The 18,978-nt window shown below is 52.1% G+C and overlaps 8 protein-coding genes across 8 annotated transcripts, besides 2 other annotated features; 4 read left to right on the top strand and 4 right to left on the bottom strand.

Moving 5' to 3' along the window:
- Positions 1–2,553: 2,553 nt before the first annotated feature.
- Positions 2,554–2,577: a microsatellite.
- Positions 2,578–3,062: 485 nt separating this feature from the next.
- ACLA_066240 (beta-mannosidase) lies at positions 3,063–5,842 on the top strand (the record flags this gene model as incomplete). Its single annotated transcript, XM_001272413.1, has 5 exons — positions 3,063–3,196; positions 3,268–4,221; positions 4,284–4,714; positions 4,767–5,002; positions 5,060–5,842. The coding sequence occupies 5 exons, from the start codon at positions 3,063–3,065 to the stop codon at positions 5,840–5,842; spliced, it is 2,538 nt and encodes an 845-aa protein (XP_001272414.1).
- A 314-nt stretch (positions 5,843–6,156) lies between these two features.
- Positions 6,157–7,237, top strand: ACLA_066230 (translin family protein; the record flags this gene model as incomplete). Its single annotated transcript, XM_001272412.1, has 2 exons — positions 6,157–6,419; positions 6,553–7,237. 2 exons carry the CDS (start codon positions 6,157–6,159, stop codon positions 7,235–7,237), a joined length of 948 nt encoding a protein of 315 aa, XP_001272413.1.
- A 254-nt stretch (positions 7,238–7,491) lies between these two features.
- On the bottom strand, positions 7,492–8,145 carry ACLA_066220 (RPEL repeat-containing protein; the record flags this gene model as incomplete). Its single annotated transcript, XM_001272411.1, has 3 exons — positions 7,492–7,670; positions 7,770–7,870; positions 7,991–8,145. The coding sequence occupies 3 exons, from the start codon at positions 8,143–8,145 to the stop codon at positions 7,492–7,494; spliced, it is 435 nt and encodes a 144-aa protein (XP_001272412.1).
- Positions 8,146–9,266: 1,121 nt separating this feature from the next.
- On the bottom strand, positions 9,267–10,604 carry ACLA_066210 (uncharacterized protein; the record flags this gene model as incomplete). The annotated part of the gene is made up of 2 exons (XM_001272410.1): positions 9,267–10,411; positions 10,484–10,604. The coding sequence occupies 2 exons, from the start codon at positions 10,602–10,604 to the stop codon at positions 9,267–9,269; spliced, it is 1,266 nt and encodes a 421-aa protein (XP_001272411.1).
- A 682-nt stretch (positions 10,605–11,286) lies between these two features.
- ACLA_066200 (sulfurtransferase) lies at positions 11,287–12,333 on the bottom strand (the record flags this gene model as incomplete). Its single annotated transcript, XM_001272409.1, has 2 exons — positions 11,287–11,338; positions 11,414–12,333. 2 exons carry the CDS (start codon positions 12,331–12,333, stop codon positions 11,287–11,289), a joined length of 972 nt encoding a protein of 323 aa, XP_001272410.1.
- A 436-nt stretch (positions 12,334–12,769) lies between these two features.
- ACLA_066190 (anaphase promoting complex subunit 11) lies at positions 12,770–13,264 on the top strand (the record flags this gene model as incomplete). The annotated part of the gene is made up of 3 exons (XM_001272408.1): positions 12,770–12,911; positions 12,986–13,017; positions 13,082–13,264. The coding sequence occupies 3 exons, from the start codon at positions 12,770–12,772 to the stop codon at positions 13,262–13,264; spliced, it is 357 nt and encodes a 118-aa protein (XP_001272409.1).
- Positions 13,265–13,569: 305 nt separating this feature from the next.
- ACLA_066180 (uncharacterized protein) lies at positions 13,570–14,730 on the top strand (the record flags this gene model as incomplete). Its single annotated transcript, XM_001272407.1, has 1 exon — positions 13,570–14,730. One exon carries the CDS (start codon positions 13,570–13,572, stop codon positions 14,728–14,730), a length of 1,161 nt encoding a protein of 386 aa, XP_001272408.1.
- Positions 14,254–14,280: a microsatellite.
- Positions 14,731–15,172: 442 nt separating the features above from the next.
- On the bottom strand, positions 15,173–18,950 carry ACLA_066170 (putative kinesin family protein (BimC); the record flags this gene model as incomplete). The annotated part of the gene is made up of 5 exons (XM_001272406.1): positions 15,173–16,144; positions 16,192–16,644; positions 16,693–17,743; positions 17,802–18,445; positions 18,501–18,950. The coding sequence occupies 5 exons, from the start codon at positions 18,948–18,950 to the stop codon at positions 15,173–15,175; spliced, it is 3,570 nt and encodes a 1,189-aa protein (XP_001272407.1).
- Positions 18,951–18,978: the final 28 nt, after the last annotated feature.

Below are 18,978 nucleotides of genomic sequence, written 5' to 3'. Positions count from 1 at the left end.
AGGATTGGGGGAAGGAAAAATTGGAGATCAGATTGAGGAAACGGGAGCACACTGGGTGCAGATCGGAGTCGTATGATTCTCTAGTTCAAAAGGGATGGAAATAATGATAATGATAATCCGGGAGGATGATTCAGAAAGAATCAGGAAAGAATAGGAGGATGGAGAGAGAAAATGAAGAAGAAGAGGGAGAAGAGAGTCGAAACTGGAGTGGAATCCGGAAGGAGACAAGCGAATTTCTGCTGGTCGATGGGATTATCGGGGAGGGAGGGGGGCGAAGGAAGCACTCTCTGCCTTGAGTACAGAACGAACAATGGTGATAGAACAGACAAAACGATCATGAACTATGGAGTAGCGTAGGTAGCTACTATCACATACTATGATACTACCAGTCCCTGAAAGATCGTCACCATCCGTCTATATTACTCAACTGCTGACTTACTACTGACTGTCCATCTGGTTCATTCTCCCCGCATTATTTCCTGGGGATGCAAATCGTCTCCTGCAGTCTCCAGACTTCCAGGCTCGAACGTCGGGGGTTCTCTATCTCTCTCTCTCTCTCCGCCCCCTTTAATTTATTTCCTTTTCGTCCTAGATCGATAGACTATACTTTGCCCCCTCCAGAAAGACAAACCAACTCAAACCAGTCCTCACTAACTACGAATGGTGGGTGGCCAAGGCATCCAAAAAATGGCAACTTTCTGGACCCGACCACTAGTGGCTTTTTGGTCCTGTTGGCATCGCCAAAAGGGCCTAGGTATCTAGTCTTCCCACTTTTATGAATGATCGAGTCATTCTTGCATGGGTAGTTGGTTCGACCTTAATTCCCCCAGGGGGGGGGCCGCGTCCGAAGAGAAGACCAAGACCGCCGAGGATATGAACTCTATTACGAAGGAGTAGTTTGATTCAGGAGCCAGGATGCAGCCCAACGCTGCGCCAGCCATGCGAGAGAAAGTCTAAATGAACCAGCCCTTTTGGATCTTTTTGGTCTGGAAGCCGGGATATCTCCTCCCGCTTGACCTTTACTCTATGGCTCGCTCCGTCTAGATATACGAAGGGACTAAGGGGGAAAAGGAACTGCTGGAGTATGGGGGATAGCAGACTCGCTTATGCCCGCGCTGGGGCCTCCGTTACTACCTGCAAGCTATTGAATAATAATGAGCGTCAAGGGCAAACGGTAGGAGTTCTGAACGGCGATGCAGCAGGAGTAGATCACAATCCGCATGGCGCCAATTGTTTAAGTAGAGCCATCGGGGAGACGTTAGGTATCATAATCATGGTCCATCTGTCATCCTTCCCCCGCAAAAAGGAAGACCCATCTAATCCCCAGACAGGACAATGATCAAATCATCTGATCCTCTCGCGGACTCTCATGAGTCATGCCCTTAGCCCCCATATTCAGTAGCAAAAACAGAAAGGCTTACTGAGTCGACGAGAAACACCCAAGTCGGTCTGCTGCGGAACGGCATGTTTCTCACTGAGGGGACATCGAAGCTCTGTGATGGAAATGGCACATCGAAACCAGAAACAAAACTACCATCCTCCATAGAACCATAATCCATGGACAGCTGCCTAGTGCCTACTGCCTACAGGGGGTTTCACTTATAGGGTCAGACCATCTTTAGCGCAGTCGTTAACTACTACTGCCGACGTTCAAAGTTAAGCCACGACGGTCCAAATCCTGCAGCAGGGATTGCTAGCGGAGGAACGCAGACTGGCTGATGCATTAAATTGTGAAGCATGGGACAAGAATAAATCCGGAAATAGTCACATATGAGAGACTCGCATAGCCGGAGCACATCTCGACCTTCATCCTAAAGGAGTCAAAACTCATATTCAGGGTAGATATCCCTCTCGTCTCGCTTGTTTATCTCAAAGTGCCCTATTTTGCTTGGCTCATTTTGCTCCCCTTGTGAAATTCTGGTCGACGAGATTAAAACCAGAGAAACCAAGTCCGTCGCCATGTTGGGTAGATTAAAAGGCCACCCACGGCTGGAATCCGGTTTCAAACCGCCCCCCGCCCCCAAAACAAAAAAAAAGGAAAATGTGTCCAGAAAAGCAAGTCGAGACGCAGGACGAAAGCCAAACAATGACAGAGTTCAGACTTTGGGGGGGGGATGCAAGAAGGAACAACTCTGTCACCTGGATATCCTCTGATTGGAAGGGTAAGTTGTTGATTATTTGTATCATTGTATGAGGGATATTGGTGTGGGATTTCCAATTTTCCATACATTTGTCAGATCTCAGACACCAATCGACAGTCTATGGTGCCAGCTGACTAGTCTACTCCATCTGAGTGCGAATATGGAGTCACTACGCATACAAGTAACAAGATCAGCCAACAGCGGTGGAAGCGAAGCCATCGCGCGCCGTGGAAAGAGAGCTGGACGGAGCTTCCTCCGTGTCTTAAACGACGGCTCAGTGCGGGGGGTCTCCACGACGGTTGACCAATGCTGAGGACTGCTGGAACTTCGGAAGGCACGGATTCAACATTCCCTGTACAAGGATTCCTGGTAGTATACTCCGTCACGACTCACGAGTCGGTTGACAGACTCGACTCGGGACTCGGGACTCGGGACTGTGTACACAGTTTGTACCCCTGGCAGGGCTATGACGATCTTTTTGATGGGCATTCCCTCGAAGTGGAAGCAGACGGCCAGTCTTATAATCAACACTTTTCTGCGATGCTGAAGTCGACACGGTGTCTGCTCCGTATGTTTACCGCTGTCGGTATTGTAGAATGTGCACATGACCGCCAACCGACGTCTAACCGGTTTGGGAATGGAAAACGCTCCGAGAGTATACCGCCCGATTAGGAAGGGATCCCACGTGAGGGGCGGAGGCATCTCCGTGTATCTTGTCATTCCGAGCTCATGGAGACGCTGAGATGCGACTGTAGACATGCCACACTGGCTCTAAAATGGGCGGCAGCGCCCACTGCTTAAAGGATGAGACGCAACACGTTTTCTTCTCTCTATTCCTTCTCAGTTGAGGCCGGGTTCTCCTGAAAAGCATCAATTCCGCTCCGTTCAACCCTCCGCTACCCCCCGCATACTACCCCAACAATGGCGGCTCTTCAACGTTTCCCTCTTTCCAAAGGCTGGAGCTTCAAGGATAGTGAGGACAAGTCTGAAGATGCGTGGATGCCGGTGCCTGTCGTTCCCTCGGTCGTTCAGCAAGATCTGCAAGCAAACAACAAGTATGCGAAGTCTCCTGGGGAAGGTGTACAATGAATAGAAACTAATCATGTTCTTCTTCGACTTGGCACAGATTAAAGGATCCTTACATTGGATTTAATGAGTTGGAGACAAGATGGGTCAATGAAAAGTCGTGGACATACAAAACCACCTTCCAAAAGCCGGCCGTCCCGGCTGGTTCAGCCATTTTCTTGGCCTTCGACGGCCTGGATACATTTGCTACTGTCAAACTAGATGGTAATGTGATCCTGGAGAGCGATAACATGTTCCTGGCGCATCGCCTCGATGTCACCAAGGCTCTGGAAGCCGAGGGTGATCACTCTCTCGAGATCGACTTCGACTGTGCTTTCCTGCGCGCGAAGGAGCTTCGCAAGCAGGACTCCAAGCACAACTGGGCCTCTTTCAACGGTGACCCTTCCAGATTGAGCGTAAGAAAGTCTCAGTACCACTGGGGCTGGGACTGGGGTCCAGTCCTCATGACTGCGGGTATTTGGAGAGAGGTGCGCCTCGAGGTCTACACTGCGCGCGTCGCGGATCTCTGGACCGACGTGCAGCTGGCATCGGACCACCAGAACGCTCAGATTACTGCGTTTGCCGAAGTGGAATCGGTAAACTCTGATGCGCACAAGGCTCGCTTCACGCTGAGCTTGCACGGCCAAGAGCTTGGTCGCGAGGAGGTCAGCGTGTCCGAAGATGGTTCTGCCAAGGTCAGCTTCGATGTCAAGAGCCCATCCCTGTGGTGGCCTCATGGCTACGGCGATGCTACCCTGTATGAAGTGTCAGTATCCTTGGTCAAGGACCAGGATGAAGTCCATCAAGTGTCGAAGAAGTTTGGCATCAGGACCGCTGAGGTTGTTCAGCAGCCTGACAAGCACGGCAAATCATTCTTCTTCCGTGTGAACGGCGTTGACATCTTCTGTGGTGGTTCTTGCTGGATTCCGGCTGACAACTATCTGCCGAGCGTCACGGCTGATCGCTATCGCAAGTGGATTGAGCTGATGGTCCATGGCCGTCAAGTGATGATTCGGTATGTTTTGATCTCTTGGTCTTCTTCATCGTGGCATGTGCAGCAGCGCTAACTGTTCAAAGCGTGTGGGGTGGTGGTAACTACGAGGACGACAGCTTCTACGACGCATGCGACGAGCTCGGCGTGTTGGTTTGGCAAGACTTCATGTTCGGCTGTGGTAACTACCCGACCTGGCCCAACCTCCTCGAGTCGATCCGCAAGGAATCCGTCTACAATGTCCGCAGGCTGCGTCACCACCCCTCCATCGTCGTCTGGGTTGGAAACAACGAAGATTACCAGGTCCAGGAATCGGCCGGCCTTACCTACGACTTCGAGGACAAGAACCCTGAGAACTGGCTCAAGACGGACTTTCCCGCTCGCTACATCTACGAGAAGATCTTGCCCGAGGTGGTCGAAGAATATTCTCCTAGCACTTTCTATCACCCTGGTAGTCCCTGGGGTGATGGTAAGACCACGTCCGATCCTACCGTGGGTGACATGCATCAGTGGAATGGTAAGCCAACTTGCGTTATATTCTTTGACAACTCTCGCTAACAGTTGTTCAGTCTGGCACGGCACACAGGAGAAGTACCAGATCTTCGATACCCTCGGCGGTCGATTCAACAGTGAATTCGGAATGGAAGCTTTCCCTCACATGTCGACCATCGACTACTTTGTCGAAAACGAAGCGGACAAATTCCCTCAGTCGCATGTTCTTGACTTCCACAACAAGGCCGATGGGCACGAGCGTAGAATCGCAACATACCTTGTTGAGAACCTGCGGACAGCGACCGACTTGGAGGTATGCAGGATGCCTTCTTATCTTTGACGGAATACAAGGCTAACTTTCAATCCACAGACTCACGTCTACCTCACCCAGGTTGTTCAAGCTGAGACAATGATGTTCGGATACCGTGGATGGCGTCGCCAGTGGGGTGACGAGAGACACTGTGGTGGTGCTCTTCTGTGGCAGCTGAATGACTGCTGGCCCACAATTTCATGGGCTATTGTGGATTACTTCCTGCGCCCCAAGCCTGCGTTCTACGCCGTGGCTCGCGTGCTGAACCCCATCGCTGTGGGCGTCCGCAGAGAGCACCACGACTGGAGTGTGACGCACGCCCAGCCCCCCAAGACCAGCAAATTTGAGCTCTGGGTGGCCAGCAGCTTGCAGAAAGAGGTTCAGGGCACGGTTGAGCTCCGGTTCCTTTCCATCAACACTGGTCTCGAAGTTCGCGAGCGCATTGTGCATGAGAATGTCAGCATTGTGCCCAACGGCACCACGAACCTGATCGTGGATGGCCTCATCGACTACAAAGTTCACCCCGAGCCCCATGTCCTCGCCGTCCGCATCTGGGTGAACGGTGAGCTCGTGGCCCGGGATGTGGACTGGCCCCAGCCGTTCAAGTACCTCGATCTCTCGAACCGGGGTCTGGAGGTGAAGCTGGTGTCCGAGTCGGAGAACGAACAGACTCTGCTTCTCAGCGCGCAGAAGCCCGTCAAGTGCCTGGTCTTTGAGGAGCGCGAGGGTGTCAGAATCAGCGACAGTGCGATTGACATTGTTCCCGGCGATGAGCAGAGAGTTACCATCAAGGGGATGAAGCCTGGTGATGCTCCTCTGAAGTACAAGTTCCTCGGACAGTAGAGGCCATTTGATTGTGGGTGGAACGGAATACCTCGGCTGGTTGTATATAGTATCGAACCCTGCATGCGATCATAGAATCACGCAACATATCTTAGAGAATATCGAGAATGGCAGAAAAGATCAAGAACCTTCATCATCAGAATCATATTATTGTATTGGTGAGATTTGGAGTCAAGATCTTATCAGATAAGGATCTCCTCGATGGGGTTAAGCGGGCAGAATGACGCGCATCCGCTGTCAATTATGTATTCCAGCAATCTTCACCACCACTTCCCTTCCCCCACCACCTCCTCCGTACTCTTCGATTCCTTTCTATGGCAGGAACTAAACGATCCTGGGAAGGCAAGCTGGTCAGCGACGAGAGCACACATACCAAGATGGCCGCCGCACATCTTGAGGAGTCCTCTTCGCTCATCCTCACGATGTTCGAGACGTTCCGCGACGAGCTGGACGAGCACCACGATCGCCGCGAGCGAGTCATCAAGACCAGCAGAGACATCACAGCGCTAAGCAAGAAGATGTGTGTTATCCTCAGCGCTTCCGATGTGTTCTTAGAGATCTCAATGCACCGATACTGGTACTGATACCGATACTTACTAACGCTTCTCCAAACCCCAGAATCTTCTCACTACAGCGGTACCGTCCCTGAACAAAACCTCAACCCAATCCACAAATCCCCCCCCCCTTCCAAGCTAACAGCAAACCCGCAGTGTCCGCACCATCAACGCCCCCATCCCCACCCCGATCGCCAAAGAAACCCAAACCCGCTTCGACCAAATCACCACCCTCTTCCGCTCCGTCATCCCCGACGTCACCGGCCTCAACAGCTGGCGCTATCAGCGGCAACTCAGCGGCGCCATCCAGGAATTCATCGAAGCGCTTTCCTTCCACCACTACCTGCAGACGCAGTCCCTCATCTCCCTCCCCGAAGTCGCGGCGCAGCTGCCCGCCGAAATCCTCGTCACGCACGAAGACTACGTGCTGGGCCTGTTCGACCTGACGGGCGAGATGATGCGGTTTGCGGTCACGGCGCTGTCGACGGGCGGGCAGGCGAAGCCGGCCCGGAAGGAACAGGAAGGTGGCGGTGATGTAGTCATAAATGAGGGGGGAGGGGAGGGGGAGGCGGGCGGCCCGGCGGATCTGCCGAGGCTGCCGCCCTCGCAGGCGGGCATTGTCGTTGATCTGCGGGACATGCGGTCGTCGTTTGAGTTGATTAGTGTGCCGCGGCGGCATGGGAACCATATGTATCGGGATATGGGGAAAAAGGTCGATGTGATGCGGAATAGTGTGGAGAAGGTTGAGAGGGCTGCGTATGGGATTCTGGTGCGCGGCAGTGAGCGGCCGTCGGGCTGGACGCCGGATCTGTCGGGGAATGTTGATATGGAGGTTTATTGATGGTATGTCACTAGATATGAGCCGTGGACTTCGAGGAAAGCCATCATGCATACGGTTCGGCCAACAGCTCAAGGAATTGACTACACTCATCAATAAACATGGCATTATCAATCTCGTTGCGCATATACATCATTTACCAAACCATCATGTACGAGGAGGAACTCCCCCCTCTTCAATCGATCAATCAATCATAAGAACAAAAGTTCAAAAAAAAAAAAAAAACGCCTCATGAATCCCAACCAAACCCAACCCACCTACACAGCAGGAAACCTCGGATCCTCGTCCTCCGTCAGGATGCCCTGCGTAATCAGCTCCTCCGGCTGCGGTCTCTGCTGCAGCCTCTGGTCCAGGGTATCCGCACGCATATGCTTCTCGAGTTCCTTGGCGTGGGCCTGCAGCGCCGGCGCGGCGTTGATATGCGGGAGAATATTGCCTGTGCATAGGCCGTCAGAACACAGGGAATGCCCCCATGAGATTCATTTCTGTATGTTGTTTTTTTTTTTTTTGGAAGGACGGGCGGGGGAGTACCCACGCTCAACAAGCTCGTCCCGCTCAGGCCGATGCTCGAGGTGTCGCTTGAGACTATCCGTCGTGCGCTGGCGAGCGAGTTCCTGGCCGCGAGCTTGGAGGGATCTAGGCGATGTTAGCGTTAGCGGGGCGTGTGTGTGTGCGTCGGCCAAGCATCACAAGCGCCTATTGATCGATACTCAACGATGGAGAGGGGGCGGGGAAAGGTGATACGGAGCGACGTACGGCGCCACGGTTGTGTCGAGGAGGATGTGTCTCTCTTTGAGATCCTGGGCGTCTGGGCGAGTCTGCAGATGTTTCTCGAGGGAGTTACGGCGGTCCATGGATGTAGTTGAGAGCGGGCTCTCGTCGATTTCGGCGTTGAGGATCATGTTGTCCATGGTGGGGGTAGATGTAGTACGTCTATGCAATGGGGGTGGGTGGTGAGATACTTCGGTGGAGCTTGGGGATGGAATTGCGGGGGACTTACAAGTTGGATCTGGAACTGTTAGGGGAGTTAGTTGATATGGAGTGATGGATAGGAATCAGAAGAGGCTGGTGATGATGAGCAGGAGATGCAATGGAATGTCTAGAAGATCTACTGATGAGGCTGATGATGGGCTGGTCAAGTGACGATGCGGAGGACAGTTCCACCTCCACGGGACCTGACAAGTGACGAGTGAACCTGAGGCAACCGCGGGGCAGCAGACACCAAGGGGAAAAGACTCCTTGTTCTTGAACCACGGAAGCTTTTGCATCAAAAAGTCTTATTTTGTATGCTATTTTTTTTTTCTCTCTCTTTCTAGAAACAACGCAAATTGGGCATTGGGCACAGCCTTCATCACCGTCCACCACAAACACTGAATGAATGAATGTAGGAAAAGCATCGACATGGATGTCCCCGCGTACCATCTGCTGTCCCCCGCGGGTGGAAATCCATTCTGAGAGCAATCTGAGAGTGTGTCCGACAAAATTCAAGGAATAAAGAAATCGTCATCTGTGTGCTTGCAGCTTGGACATGGGAGGAAAACAAATTAGACCAGACCTGTTGGACCGAATGAGCGATGGAAATCCACCTGCGTAATGGGAAACAGATAATGAGAACATCAGCCCTTATTCCCCCCTCCCGACGGAAAGACGGAAAGAAAAATTCAATGGCGCAGACGAAATCATCAAGTCCCTGCAGCTCGGTTTCAACCCATGTCCGATGCTATCGCAGCCCGATCGCGATCGTAGTTCCCCTCGCATAATGCTGTAAAGGATTCGGCACCGTGCTGTATTGCCTTTGCACTGGTCTCCCTTACTGCTCCGCATGCAGGCCATACGTTGAGGAAAAGCCCATCCATCTCATCGAGATACCACCGATCCAACTCGCGTCAGACCAGTCTAGACCAGTAGGCACCACAGGCAACGCAGATAATGACCTTCTCTGCTGTGCATAACAACCATGTAGGTGTCTTTGGAAAAGTTTGCAAAAGAACCGGCTCGCCAGTCGAACGACTGATGAACCGTTGTCTTCCCATCAAGGAACCCAGAGCTTACCCCGACCACGACTGTTACCACGAGAAGGTCCTCGGGAGGATGCACCACGACGGCCACGAGAAGCGCCCGCCAAACCGCGAGCAGCTCCGGCTTGAGTGCTCAAATCAACGGTAGGCTGCTGCTTGGGTGCGGGGCCCAGAGACCGACTGAAAGAGTCGGGATCAATGGGCTGCGTGGGGATCTCGATCGGAGTCTCTGCAGGAGGTGCCGCGACCTTGGTCGGAGCGAGTTTGCGATTGTTCAGAGTTCGTGAGCCGCCGCCCCGCGACACGCCCTTTCCGCGGCCCCGAGGAACGAATACCAGCTCATCTTCATCACTATCCTCCTCATACGACAGCAAAGACTTCGGTTCCGAAACTTGGGTCTTTTCTACATATTTGCAGCGGTTCTTGTATTCTCTTTCCTCGTACTGGATCGAGGTTCGCAGCTGGTGGATGTTCTTGACGGCAATCCCGAACTTCTGAGCCCACAGTCCCGTCACCCGATCGTTCGTGACAAGGATGCAGCTTTTCGCAGCATTGGATGCGTCGGGACCGCTGTGCAGGCGCCAGAGGATAGCACTTAGCAGCGGCCGAAGCACTGCGGGAACCATGGGAACAATCGATCCAGATGCCGTGCGCTGGTGTCCCGTCGTTTTGGGGGACTTGACGTCGTTGTGCAGTTCTCCGTTCGTCACCGCATGTGGATTCGGGTCCTCGGGGCTCGTGCGCGAACTCCGGGAGGAAGGACGAGAGCCAGGGTTGCTGTGAGTCCCCGCGGACGGAAGGGAGACGGCATCGGCTTCTGGTTTGAAGTTGAGCTTGTTGAGAAGCATCTGCGACAGATCATCCGAAGCCGCGCCGTTTCTTTTGTCGCCCCCGGTTCTTTCCGCCGACTTTTCCAGCGACAACTGCTCTTCGGCCGTCATTCCGTTGAGCGCCCCGGGTTCCTCCTCAAACTCGGGCAAGACGAATTTCTCCGCCTCCTCCCAACTCTCATACTGTTCCATCGGACCCTGCAGCAGGACACGCTCGGCGGAGATGTTGTCTTTCCCGGACGTCACTCGATCGAGAAAGCGGACAGCCTCGCGGGCGTTGATGGCGATCTGGGATCCAGCTCTTTTCAAAGCATGCAGGCGCTCAAGCGCTGAGAGCAACAGGAAAACCTTTGATGAGCGAGCGGGACGAGGATGGCGTGTCAGAAGGTCAATCTACTTACTGTAAAGCGGGACGATGAGGGTAATGGCGCCGCTAGTGGTCCATCTCTTGATTTCGCTAATATTGGTGGTGAGGGCCGTTTCGTCCACGGCACAATGGAAGACCTTGCGTCCGGCCGACATGGCTCTCGATGGAGTCAAGGGCGACCGTGCGCGCGTTGGAAATGGTAAGGATAATAACAACCAACTAGGGGAGCTCCTATACTAAACAACCGGATTCGATGGCTGCGACTGAGTCGCAGTGTGTGATATTAGCGGGATGCTCAAACACCATGGAGGGAGGTTTGGGTCATGGCGGAGGACTTTGGGAATGTGGGGGCAGAGGTGACAATGAATGGATAGGCATCAAAGGCCAGGCAGCAAAGATTGCAGGACAAGCAGGGGTGTTTACTTACTGTAGTACACTGATTCAGAAGTAACTCTCATCAACAGCATTTTGTGTTCTGGGACATCAAATGTATGTGAGGTAGATAGGAATCAAGGTGTCATTTGCATCCAACAGCGGCGGATCAACTCGAAGCCGCGGGAGAATTCGTAGGTGAGTGCCTATGTTGACTAAGCACTAAGCAATCATGCATGGAAGTCTGCGGTTTACTTTATGATTCTATCTCAAGTCATGCATGATCAACATTGGAACGTTGCTGGTATTGATCATTCACCACCATATCTCTTGTACTACTAGTTTAAGTGAGACAGAGAATCCCCATATTCACAGTGATACAACAACATTGCAGAAAAGAGAGGAGGATTTCCGCCATGCGCTACTGAGAGAAGTCCCAACCATACAATTATTCGAGAACTATCTTCAAGTCTTCTTGATGAGACCTTCGTGGTCTTTGACCCGCTGTGCCCACTCGCTGATGTATAATGTAAGCGTCCACGCCTGTAAAAAATAGGGGACAAAAAAGAATGGGATAGTCTTGGGAACTTACGTCCAGCTGCCATCGTAGACCCTCCGCAGACTGGGATCCCCAAACTCTGCGATCTTTAAAGCAGTCTCAATGACAGTAGCCGTCACGCCGGTGCCGCAAGTGCTGATCATGGACTTCGCCTCATCAACGTTGCGCGCTTCAAACACCTTGCGCAATTCAGAAGGGGGAAGATATGTCTTCGTTTCCGGATCGAGCAGTTCCTGGAACGGCAAGCTCCTGGAGCCAGGAATATGTCCTGACGATAGCCCAGGACGCGGTTCGGGATCAGTTCCCGCCCAGCGCCCGTAGGACCGAGCGTCCAGAATCTCGACCTCTTCTGCGCCTTCTTTCCGCTGTTCTTTGGCGATCTCTTTCAGCTCCCGGTAAGGAATCACCAGCTTGGCGTCAATCTGCGGCAGAGGATAGCTGGTCCGCTCAACAGCGGCAGGCTCTCCAGTTTCCGTCGGATAGCCTTCACGAACCCACTGCCTGTAGTTGTTGAGAACATGAACTCTGGGGTGCCCAAAGACTCGTAAGGTCCAGCCAACGCGAGGAGCACTGAAGATACCCAGCTCTTCGGTGTCGTAGACCACGACCTCATCGTCACGCCGGATGCCAAGCTGGCCCATTGCCTCAGCGAATGTCTCGACGGTAGGCAGCATATGCGGGTAGGGGGACTCGGTGTCCTTGATCGCATCCAAGTCGAAAAATTGCGCCTGGGGAATGTGATGTTTCCGGAAAGCGTCGATGCCTGTGCGACCCTCTGGGTCGTTGGGCATGAACCAGGCCGCACATAAAGGGATCACTCGTGGTGAAGTGGAGATCTTTGTGGTCGGATTCTTCTTCAGGGCCTCGTGAAGCTCTTTCGGAGACACAAGGTACGAGGAAAATGAGATCTGGCGACTCTGCGATTGCTGTCGCAGCTGCTGAGGGACAGACATGGTGGTGCGAAACAGGCGAGTTGGTGAAGAGGCACTACGGAAAGTCGCGAAGGCCATGCTTACGGCGGAATTCTCACAGGGATGCAGATGTCAAGATCACTATTCACATACCGAATGAAAAAGCTCGTGGGTCAAATTGCGCCATTCGACCTAGAGGGATGAGAGGGAGAGAAAGACGATGTCTTAGTCGTAGTCGTAATGTCGGTTGACTTATCAGTTATCTCCAGCTAGTTATCAAGCCCAGTGCGGAGTCGGCAATCGCTTTCTCCGCCATGGGAGAAAGAAAGTACGGAGTAAGTAAACATTAAACAACTCCGCGCTTATCGTCAACTCCGCTCCATCACTATAACTATAACTATAAGGCTATTTAACTCTATCATTCGTGTCGACCACAATATCCACAAACCACAACCTCCACATCACCATCACCATCGCCATGAAAGTCACTATCAAGGAGTGGAATGCGGTCGCTACATGGCGCTGGGATATGCCCGAGGACGAAGTCTGTGGTATCTGTCGCGTTCAATTCGATGGCACATGTCCGACCTGCAAATTCCCCGGCGATGACTGTTCACTATGTAAGTGTAGCCGTTCGATTGTGTTCCACTTGAGATTGCCCTTGGCAGATTACTGATGATTTTTCTTTCCGTAGTACTTGGGAAATGCGGACACTCTTTTCATATGGTGTGATTGTGGATCTCTATGAGCTCTTGCAGAGTAGCGGCTGACCGAAGGACTTTCCAACCAGCATTGCCTCATGACTTGGATCCAGCAAGAGTCTTCCAAGGGGCTATGTCCGATGTGCAGACAGAGTAAGTCACATCTACCTCCAATCTCTCGATCCGATGCTAATCCTATGTCCCAGAGTTTGAGTGGAAACAGAATGAGGAATGAGATGAAATTCTTGTGCTACTTGTTCACTTTTCACTGACTGAGACTGGGCGTTGGGATTCCGGCTGTACATGATACCCTTTTTTTTCACTCTATATCTTCCTTTGATCGTTCTAGGATCGGTAGTCGTTCTATTCCATTCTGCGCATCTTCAAAAAAGCATCTACCATATCTCATTTCTCGCCAGGTCACCTGATCTTATCGATAAGGAGTTGACAATCACCTGCTGAACCATCGGAATCAGATACTCCAGATCAGCTTGGACCGCACGATCCTCGCTGATCGTAGCAACTAGAGCAATTTTATCCTCATTTTCTATCCGACAATGTAGTCAAGGCAGCGCAGATGTCTCTCTCAACGAACACCACGTCTCCCCCTCAATACTCATCTTCACCCCAGCAGTCCTCTCGCGGTCTCCCTCGTCCAGCCGCGCCATCAAGGCAGAGCTTCGACCGACCCCCAACCGCACAACGCATGAGCCATACCTCAGAGCAACATGGAGCGTATGAAGCAGCGGCTGACGCTGACACCAACACTCTTCCCCACGACGATGGAGGTCGTCACGAACCCAGCCCCGCTACCCAGTCCTCCTTTCAACCCTTCTTTACACTGATCGAGGATGCCAATACCTCCGAGTACTATCATCCAACCGTCCACTACATCTTCTCCGACGATGATGCAGACATCGTGACGGAAGCAGCCCTGCGAGCCCTCGAGGCCGAACAAGACACCGCTCCTGATCCCGGAAAGGGCAAGACCAAGTCCTCGCGCGATCAGCCTCCGACAAGCCAAGCAGACCCGGAAGACGCGAATGCATACCCAGAGCACAGCGACAGCGAACCCCTCACACCAAGAAAGGAATCGCTTCTCCCTCCTCCAATCCCCGGAATCCGTGACAACTACATCATCCTAGACATGGAGCCTGCTCTCGACGGCGCAAACCATTCCGCCCTGGACGCTGCTCGCGGTGCCGCCGGCCTGAGATCCATCTCCTTCTCGCCAGCCGCACAAGGAATGCCCCTACCTCACCAGCAACAGCACCAGCAGCAGCAGCAGGGGTCCCCCGCGCCCCCGCCTCAGTTCACAATTACCTCTGCCGACAGCTTAACCCCGGCATGGCAAGTCCTCAACACCCAGTTGATGCCGGCGCCGACATTCGAGAACCACGCCTCCGGCGAGCAACCTTCTTCCAACGGCGGCCTCATGCTCAAGATCCACGGTACGGCCGGCCTGCCCGTGACCATGTTCGGGAAGGACAGGGACAAGGAGAGAGGCAGCCAGCGCCTGGAAGAGATGATGGAGCAGTTCGAGAAACGCCTGGGCGAGCTCAGGCAGGTCATCCAAGCTGGTGATCACGCCCCACCAGCTCAAGACGGTTTATTCGAGGATCACGGTGGATTGGACGATCCGGAGGCTAACGTTGGTTCTGGTTTGAACGTTGATCAATCGAATGAAGCTCGTAGCGCGGCTAGTAAGAATGAAGCAGGCACTGAGATTAATCTATGAAGCGTCTCGCGAAATCTCCTGTTTGCAATTGACTTCAAAGTGTAGTTGTAGGTTCTCAGAATAGTTCCTTGCTTGGTAGCTGTTTCATCTCTCAAGAAGGAAAATGGAAATTCTCCTAGACGAGCGCTGAATGGGAGATCTAATCAACCAAAAGACATCAAGCAATGCAAAAACTACGCCAGACACCTACTGAGTTAAATTCGAAAAGAAAAATCTTTGGACAATTTCTATGGCAAGAGAGTGCCTGACCAGCCAAAAAAACGCCCACGGAAGAAGCACAAAGTATTCAAAATCCTGTACATAAACGCCTAGATATTGCACCAAGTCCTACTGTTGAAAACAGCTCTTCTCAGATCCCAAACGCCGATGATGACTCAAGTGATCCTGGGTATCAAAACACCAAAATTAAAACAGTAACAGCTCTATGCACGCGAAGGGTCAATCAGTCCGACGGGTTGCTTCTCAACCTTCGACCGCGCGTGTTTCCGGTCAGAGGAACATTTTCTCTTCCTTCCATCATGCCGGCCATCTTTTTGGTCAGCATCTTTTGAGGTAGTTTGGGTTCGGTGACACCGAAGCTAGAGCAGTGACGTTTGGCAGGTGGGGGATCGGCAGCATCGATCTCATCTGCAATATCGGCGGCTAGAGATGCTCGCTCAGTGACTGCTGTAGACGATTTGGTGTGAATAGCTGTTGAATCATCATCCGCATCGCACGAGAGCTGTTTTGCAACCACATTGGCGTCCACTTCGCGAAGCCCCATGTTGGAAGGGGTCGTGATGGTCGACGGGGGTAGTTGTGCCTCTACCTGGTCCTCAACGTCGTGATAGACGAAACCTTTCGATGGAGACGTACCAGGAGAATTATTGACAGAGGTTTGAGAACCCTGGTCTTCGTTATTAAATGGTAAAATCTCGAGTTCCTTGGAGGTTCGCATCCTCTTCACCAGAGCATCGTGCGATTCGGTACGTGGGAGCGTCGTCGGAAATTCGTACTGTCGCTTCTGGGGAGTCACTCCAGTGGAGACGTACTCCTCAAGAGGCCGTTTTCGGACGTTGTCACGAAGCTTGGAAAGGGGTTTTTGCACGTCATCAGACAAAGGAACCGTCAACTCTTCAAGGCTCGCCTTGTGTTGGAGCGCCTCTTCCTGAAGAACGGTGATCCGCTCGCGGGATGCGTCCAAATGCTCTTGGAATGATGTATAGGATTGTTGGACGTTGGACGCCATGTTCTCTAGGCTAGAGACATGGGCATCGCAGTAGCGACCACTTTGGGTTCGTGCCTTTGCAACGAAATCGTCCAGTGCGCCCATTTGCCGGCTCATATCCTTCATCTGGGCGTCCACAATTCGGACAGTCTCCTCATGGACTGATTCGGTCACTTTCTGTATAGATACATTCCGTTGATCGAAGACCTGCTAGGTTAGCATATTGATAAGTGTTTTCATGAGTGATCTCTTACCTCCCAATCATTCTGCATCTTCGTCTTGACTTCATCACGAGACGCGATAACATCCTTGGCAAATTGCTCCGACTTGAAAACCCATTCATCGACCTGTCGATCATACTGCACCGTCGCCTGTTCCAGCGAATCCCCGGAGGTCATCATATCTGTCCGCACGGATTCGACTCTGTCCTTCAAGCGGCCAAATTGTCTCTGACGAGATTCTTCAATCAAAGACTTGATTTGAGACATGAGATTGTCACGCTCTGCTTCAGCGTGAGCACTTTCTTCTTCCAGGGTTTGGGCGAGATGAGAGGAAGCCCTGCGGTTCGCTTCCACAGTTTGTTGGTTAGCCTCTTGCAGTTGTAGGCGAAGCTTGTGTATCTCGGCCTTTTGGCCATTGACATGTGCCACCATGTCTTCAAACATGGATTTCAGATCTTTCCCGAGGGTACTGTATGACGTATGGAGCTTTATCGGTCAGTACCTCAAGTATTTGAATGCAATAACCGCTCTTACCTGTGCATGAAACCCCGAAAACTCGCCAATGACCTCCTTGGAGATACGGGCAGCGGCCGCAGACAGCCCGTTCAAGCCCTCACCGACTTTGCCTTTGACTTCCTCACGCAACACCTTGATCTCTTCGAGTACATCATTCATCTTGCCGTGCGAATCAGATGTTTGGGCTCGTGCCTCTTCGAATGCCTTGTGAAATGAGGCATTGAACTCGTGAAGTTCAGCGCCACTTGAGTGATATTCGGCTAACTCGCCTTCCACAAAGGTTCTGATTCTGGCGGTGATATCTTCAACAAGCTTCGAGTGCTGACTCCTGAACGATCCGACTCGACTGTCAATCAGACTAGTCACATCCGCAACTTCCTCAACCGAGACCTCCCATTTCTCTCGGTTCGTAGCGTCAAGATCTGCCTTTCGTTGGAGTTTCGCATGTAGTCCTTCAACATCGCCCACAGTCTTGTCAAGGGTCAAGACCAAATTCGAGCCGATACTATGAAGTTGGGTCTCCATGTCCTGGTGCGCTCTGCGCAGCATTTCTTCCTCTTCGAGGTTAGCTCTTGTGTCCTTCAGCACAATCTCTGTCTTCTCCAGGATGTCGTTGGTCTCGCTCAACGCGATCCGAGTGTCTTCGTGGTCATGTTTGAGGTTATTGAAGTTGCTAGTCAAGGTGAAGAGCTCCTGAACCTTATTCCGCAGACTGGATTCCATGGACTCGATCTTGGCCCTTTGTTCTTCATTGACAATCCGTCGAGACTCGCTTTCCATCGTCATCTGCTCGTACGCATTAGGTGACATGTAGACGCCATTCCTATGTCTTGTAGCGATAAGCTCCCCTTTGAGCTTCTCGATCTCTAATGTGAACTCGCGAAGAAGGGTCTTTTTGGCCATGTAGTTGATCTGAGGTTTGTTTCGAATGTTCTTCGCTCGGAAGGCATAGTCCAGAGTGGATATCGTTTCCTCCATATTGCTCCGGGATGGTGAGATTGTGGCAATGATGCAGGTTTTGGTTCTTCCACCGAGTGAATCTTGCAGCAATCGTGTGAGCTTCGACTCTCTGTTCCATGTTAGCTACATCGTCTGCAGCAGTCCCAGGGTCAAATCCGACAGCCTACCTGTAGGGGATGTGTGGACTCTTGTCAACCAAGGCGTTGATCACACGGCCAAGAGTGAGCAAACTCTTGTTAATCAATCCAGCTTCGGTCGCCCGTTTGTTTTCTGCGCCGCTGCGTTGAATATTTTCGCTACCAGCCAAGTCTACCAAGTTCAGCTTTCCTGAACTGACATAATCGTCGCCGGTCTCGGTGGTTCGTTTGGTATAGACGGTGATAGTGAAGATTGTATGACTGCGAGAACTCAGATCGTTGCATTTTGTCGCGGCAACCTGGCGCTTGTGACTACCCTGTTGGAGTAAAGTGATTCCAGCATGTGCCGAGTCGATCCAGGTTTCTTCCATTCCCTGCACCAGGGTGCTGGCACTCGAGCCCTTCTTTTCATTCTCGAAAATTTTGAGCTTGTGGTTTTCTTCGGCCGACAACAAATCTCGCAATTCCTCGTTGTATAGCTCAATAAAAGAGCATTTAACGGTGCTTTCTGAACCCTCGAGCTTGTGGAACAACGAGTACAGAACGCGCGGAATGATTCCAGCATTATCGGATAATATCCCTAGCGTATCTGTCATATCTCCTGACATAGTGTATGTCTTTCCTGTGCCTGTCTGTCCATATGCGAAGATGGTACAATTGAAACCAGCCAACATCTATGAATCCGTCAGCGGGGTAACTTCGAAGAAAGAACCAAAAGACATATCTAACCTCGTTAACGATCGGAAGAACGACATCTTCGTACACAGTGACCTGATCAGCCGCTGCGGAGAACACCTTATCGAATGTGTAAGCCTTGTTCGACACGGCATTTGGCCCCATCGACAGTTCCACTGTCTTTCCCTTGACCCCCTCAGTAGCCACTACCACGCCGCTGTTCTCTTTGATTTCACGTTCATTGCGCCCACGGCATCGCACAACGACGTGAATGCTCGTATCTTCGTTGATCTCACGCTCGTAATCTCTCTGGTTTTTTTTCGCAGTGATGCTGGCCGGCTCGGTTGGCGACTTCAGCCGCGACGAACTCGAAACAGCTGTTTTACCTGTCGTTGCTGCAGGTGTGGACTTTTCTGTGGCCGTAGAATCTAAACGTCTGGTCGTTTGCCGCGTCGCTGTTCTCCTGGTGGGCAAGCCGGAGGCAGGCCGTTGGGGGCCAGCCATCGTAACGGATCAACTGGACAAAGTTGCC

This window comes from Aspergillus clavatus, genomic scaffold (assembly GCF_000002715.2).
Source record: "Aspergillus clavatus NRRL 1 1099423829799 genomic scaffold, whole genome shotgun sequence".
In the NCBI taxonomy this organism is placed as follows: Eukaryota; Fungi; Ascomycota; class Eurotiomycetes; order Eurotiales; family Aspergillaceae; genus Aspergillus; species Aspergillus clavatus.
Note: the sequence above shows the minus strand (reverse complement) of the source record. Positions and strands in the feature narration are given on the sequence as shown.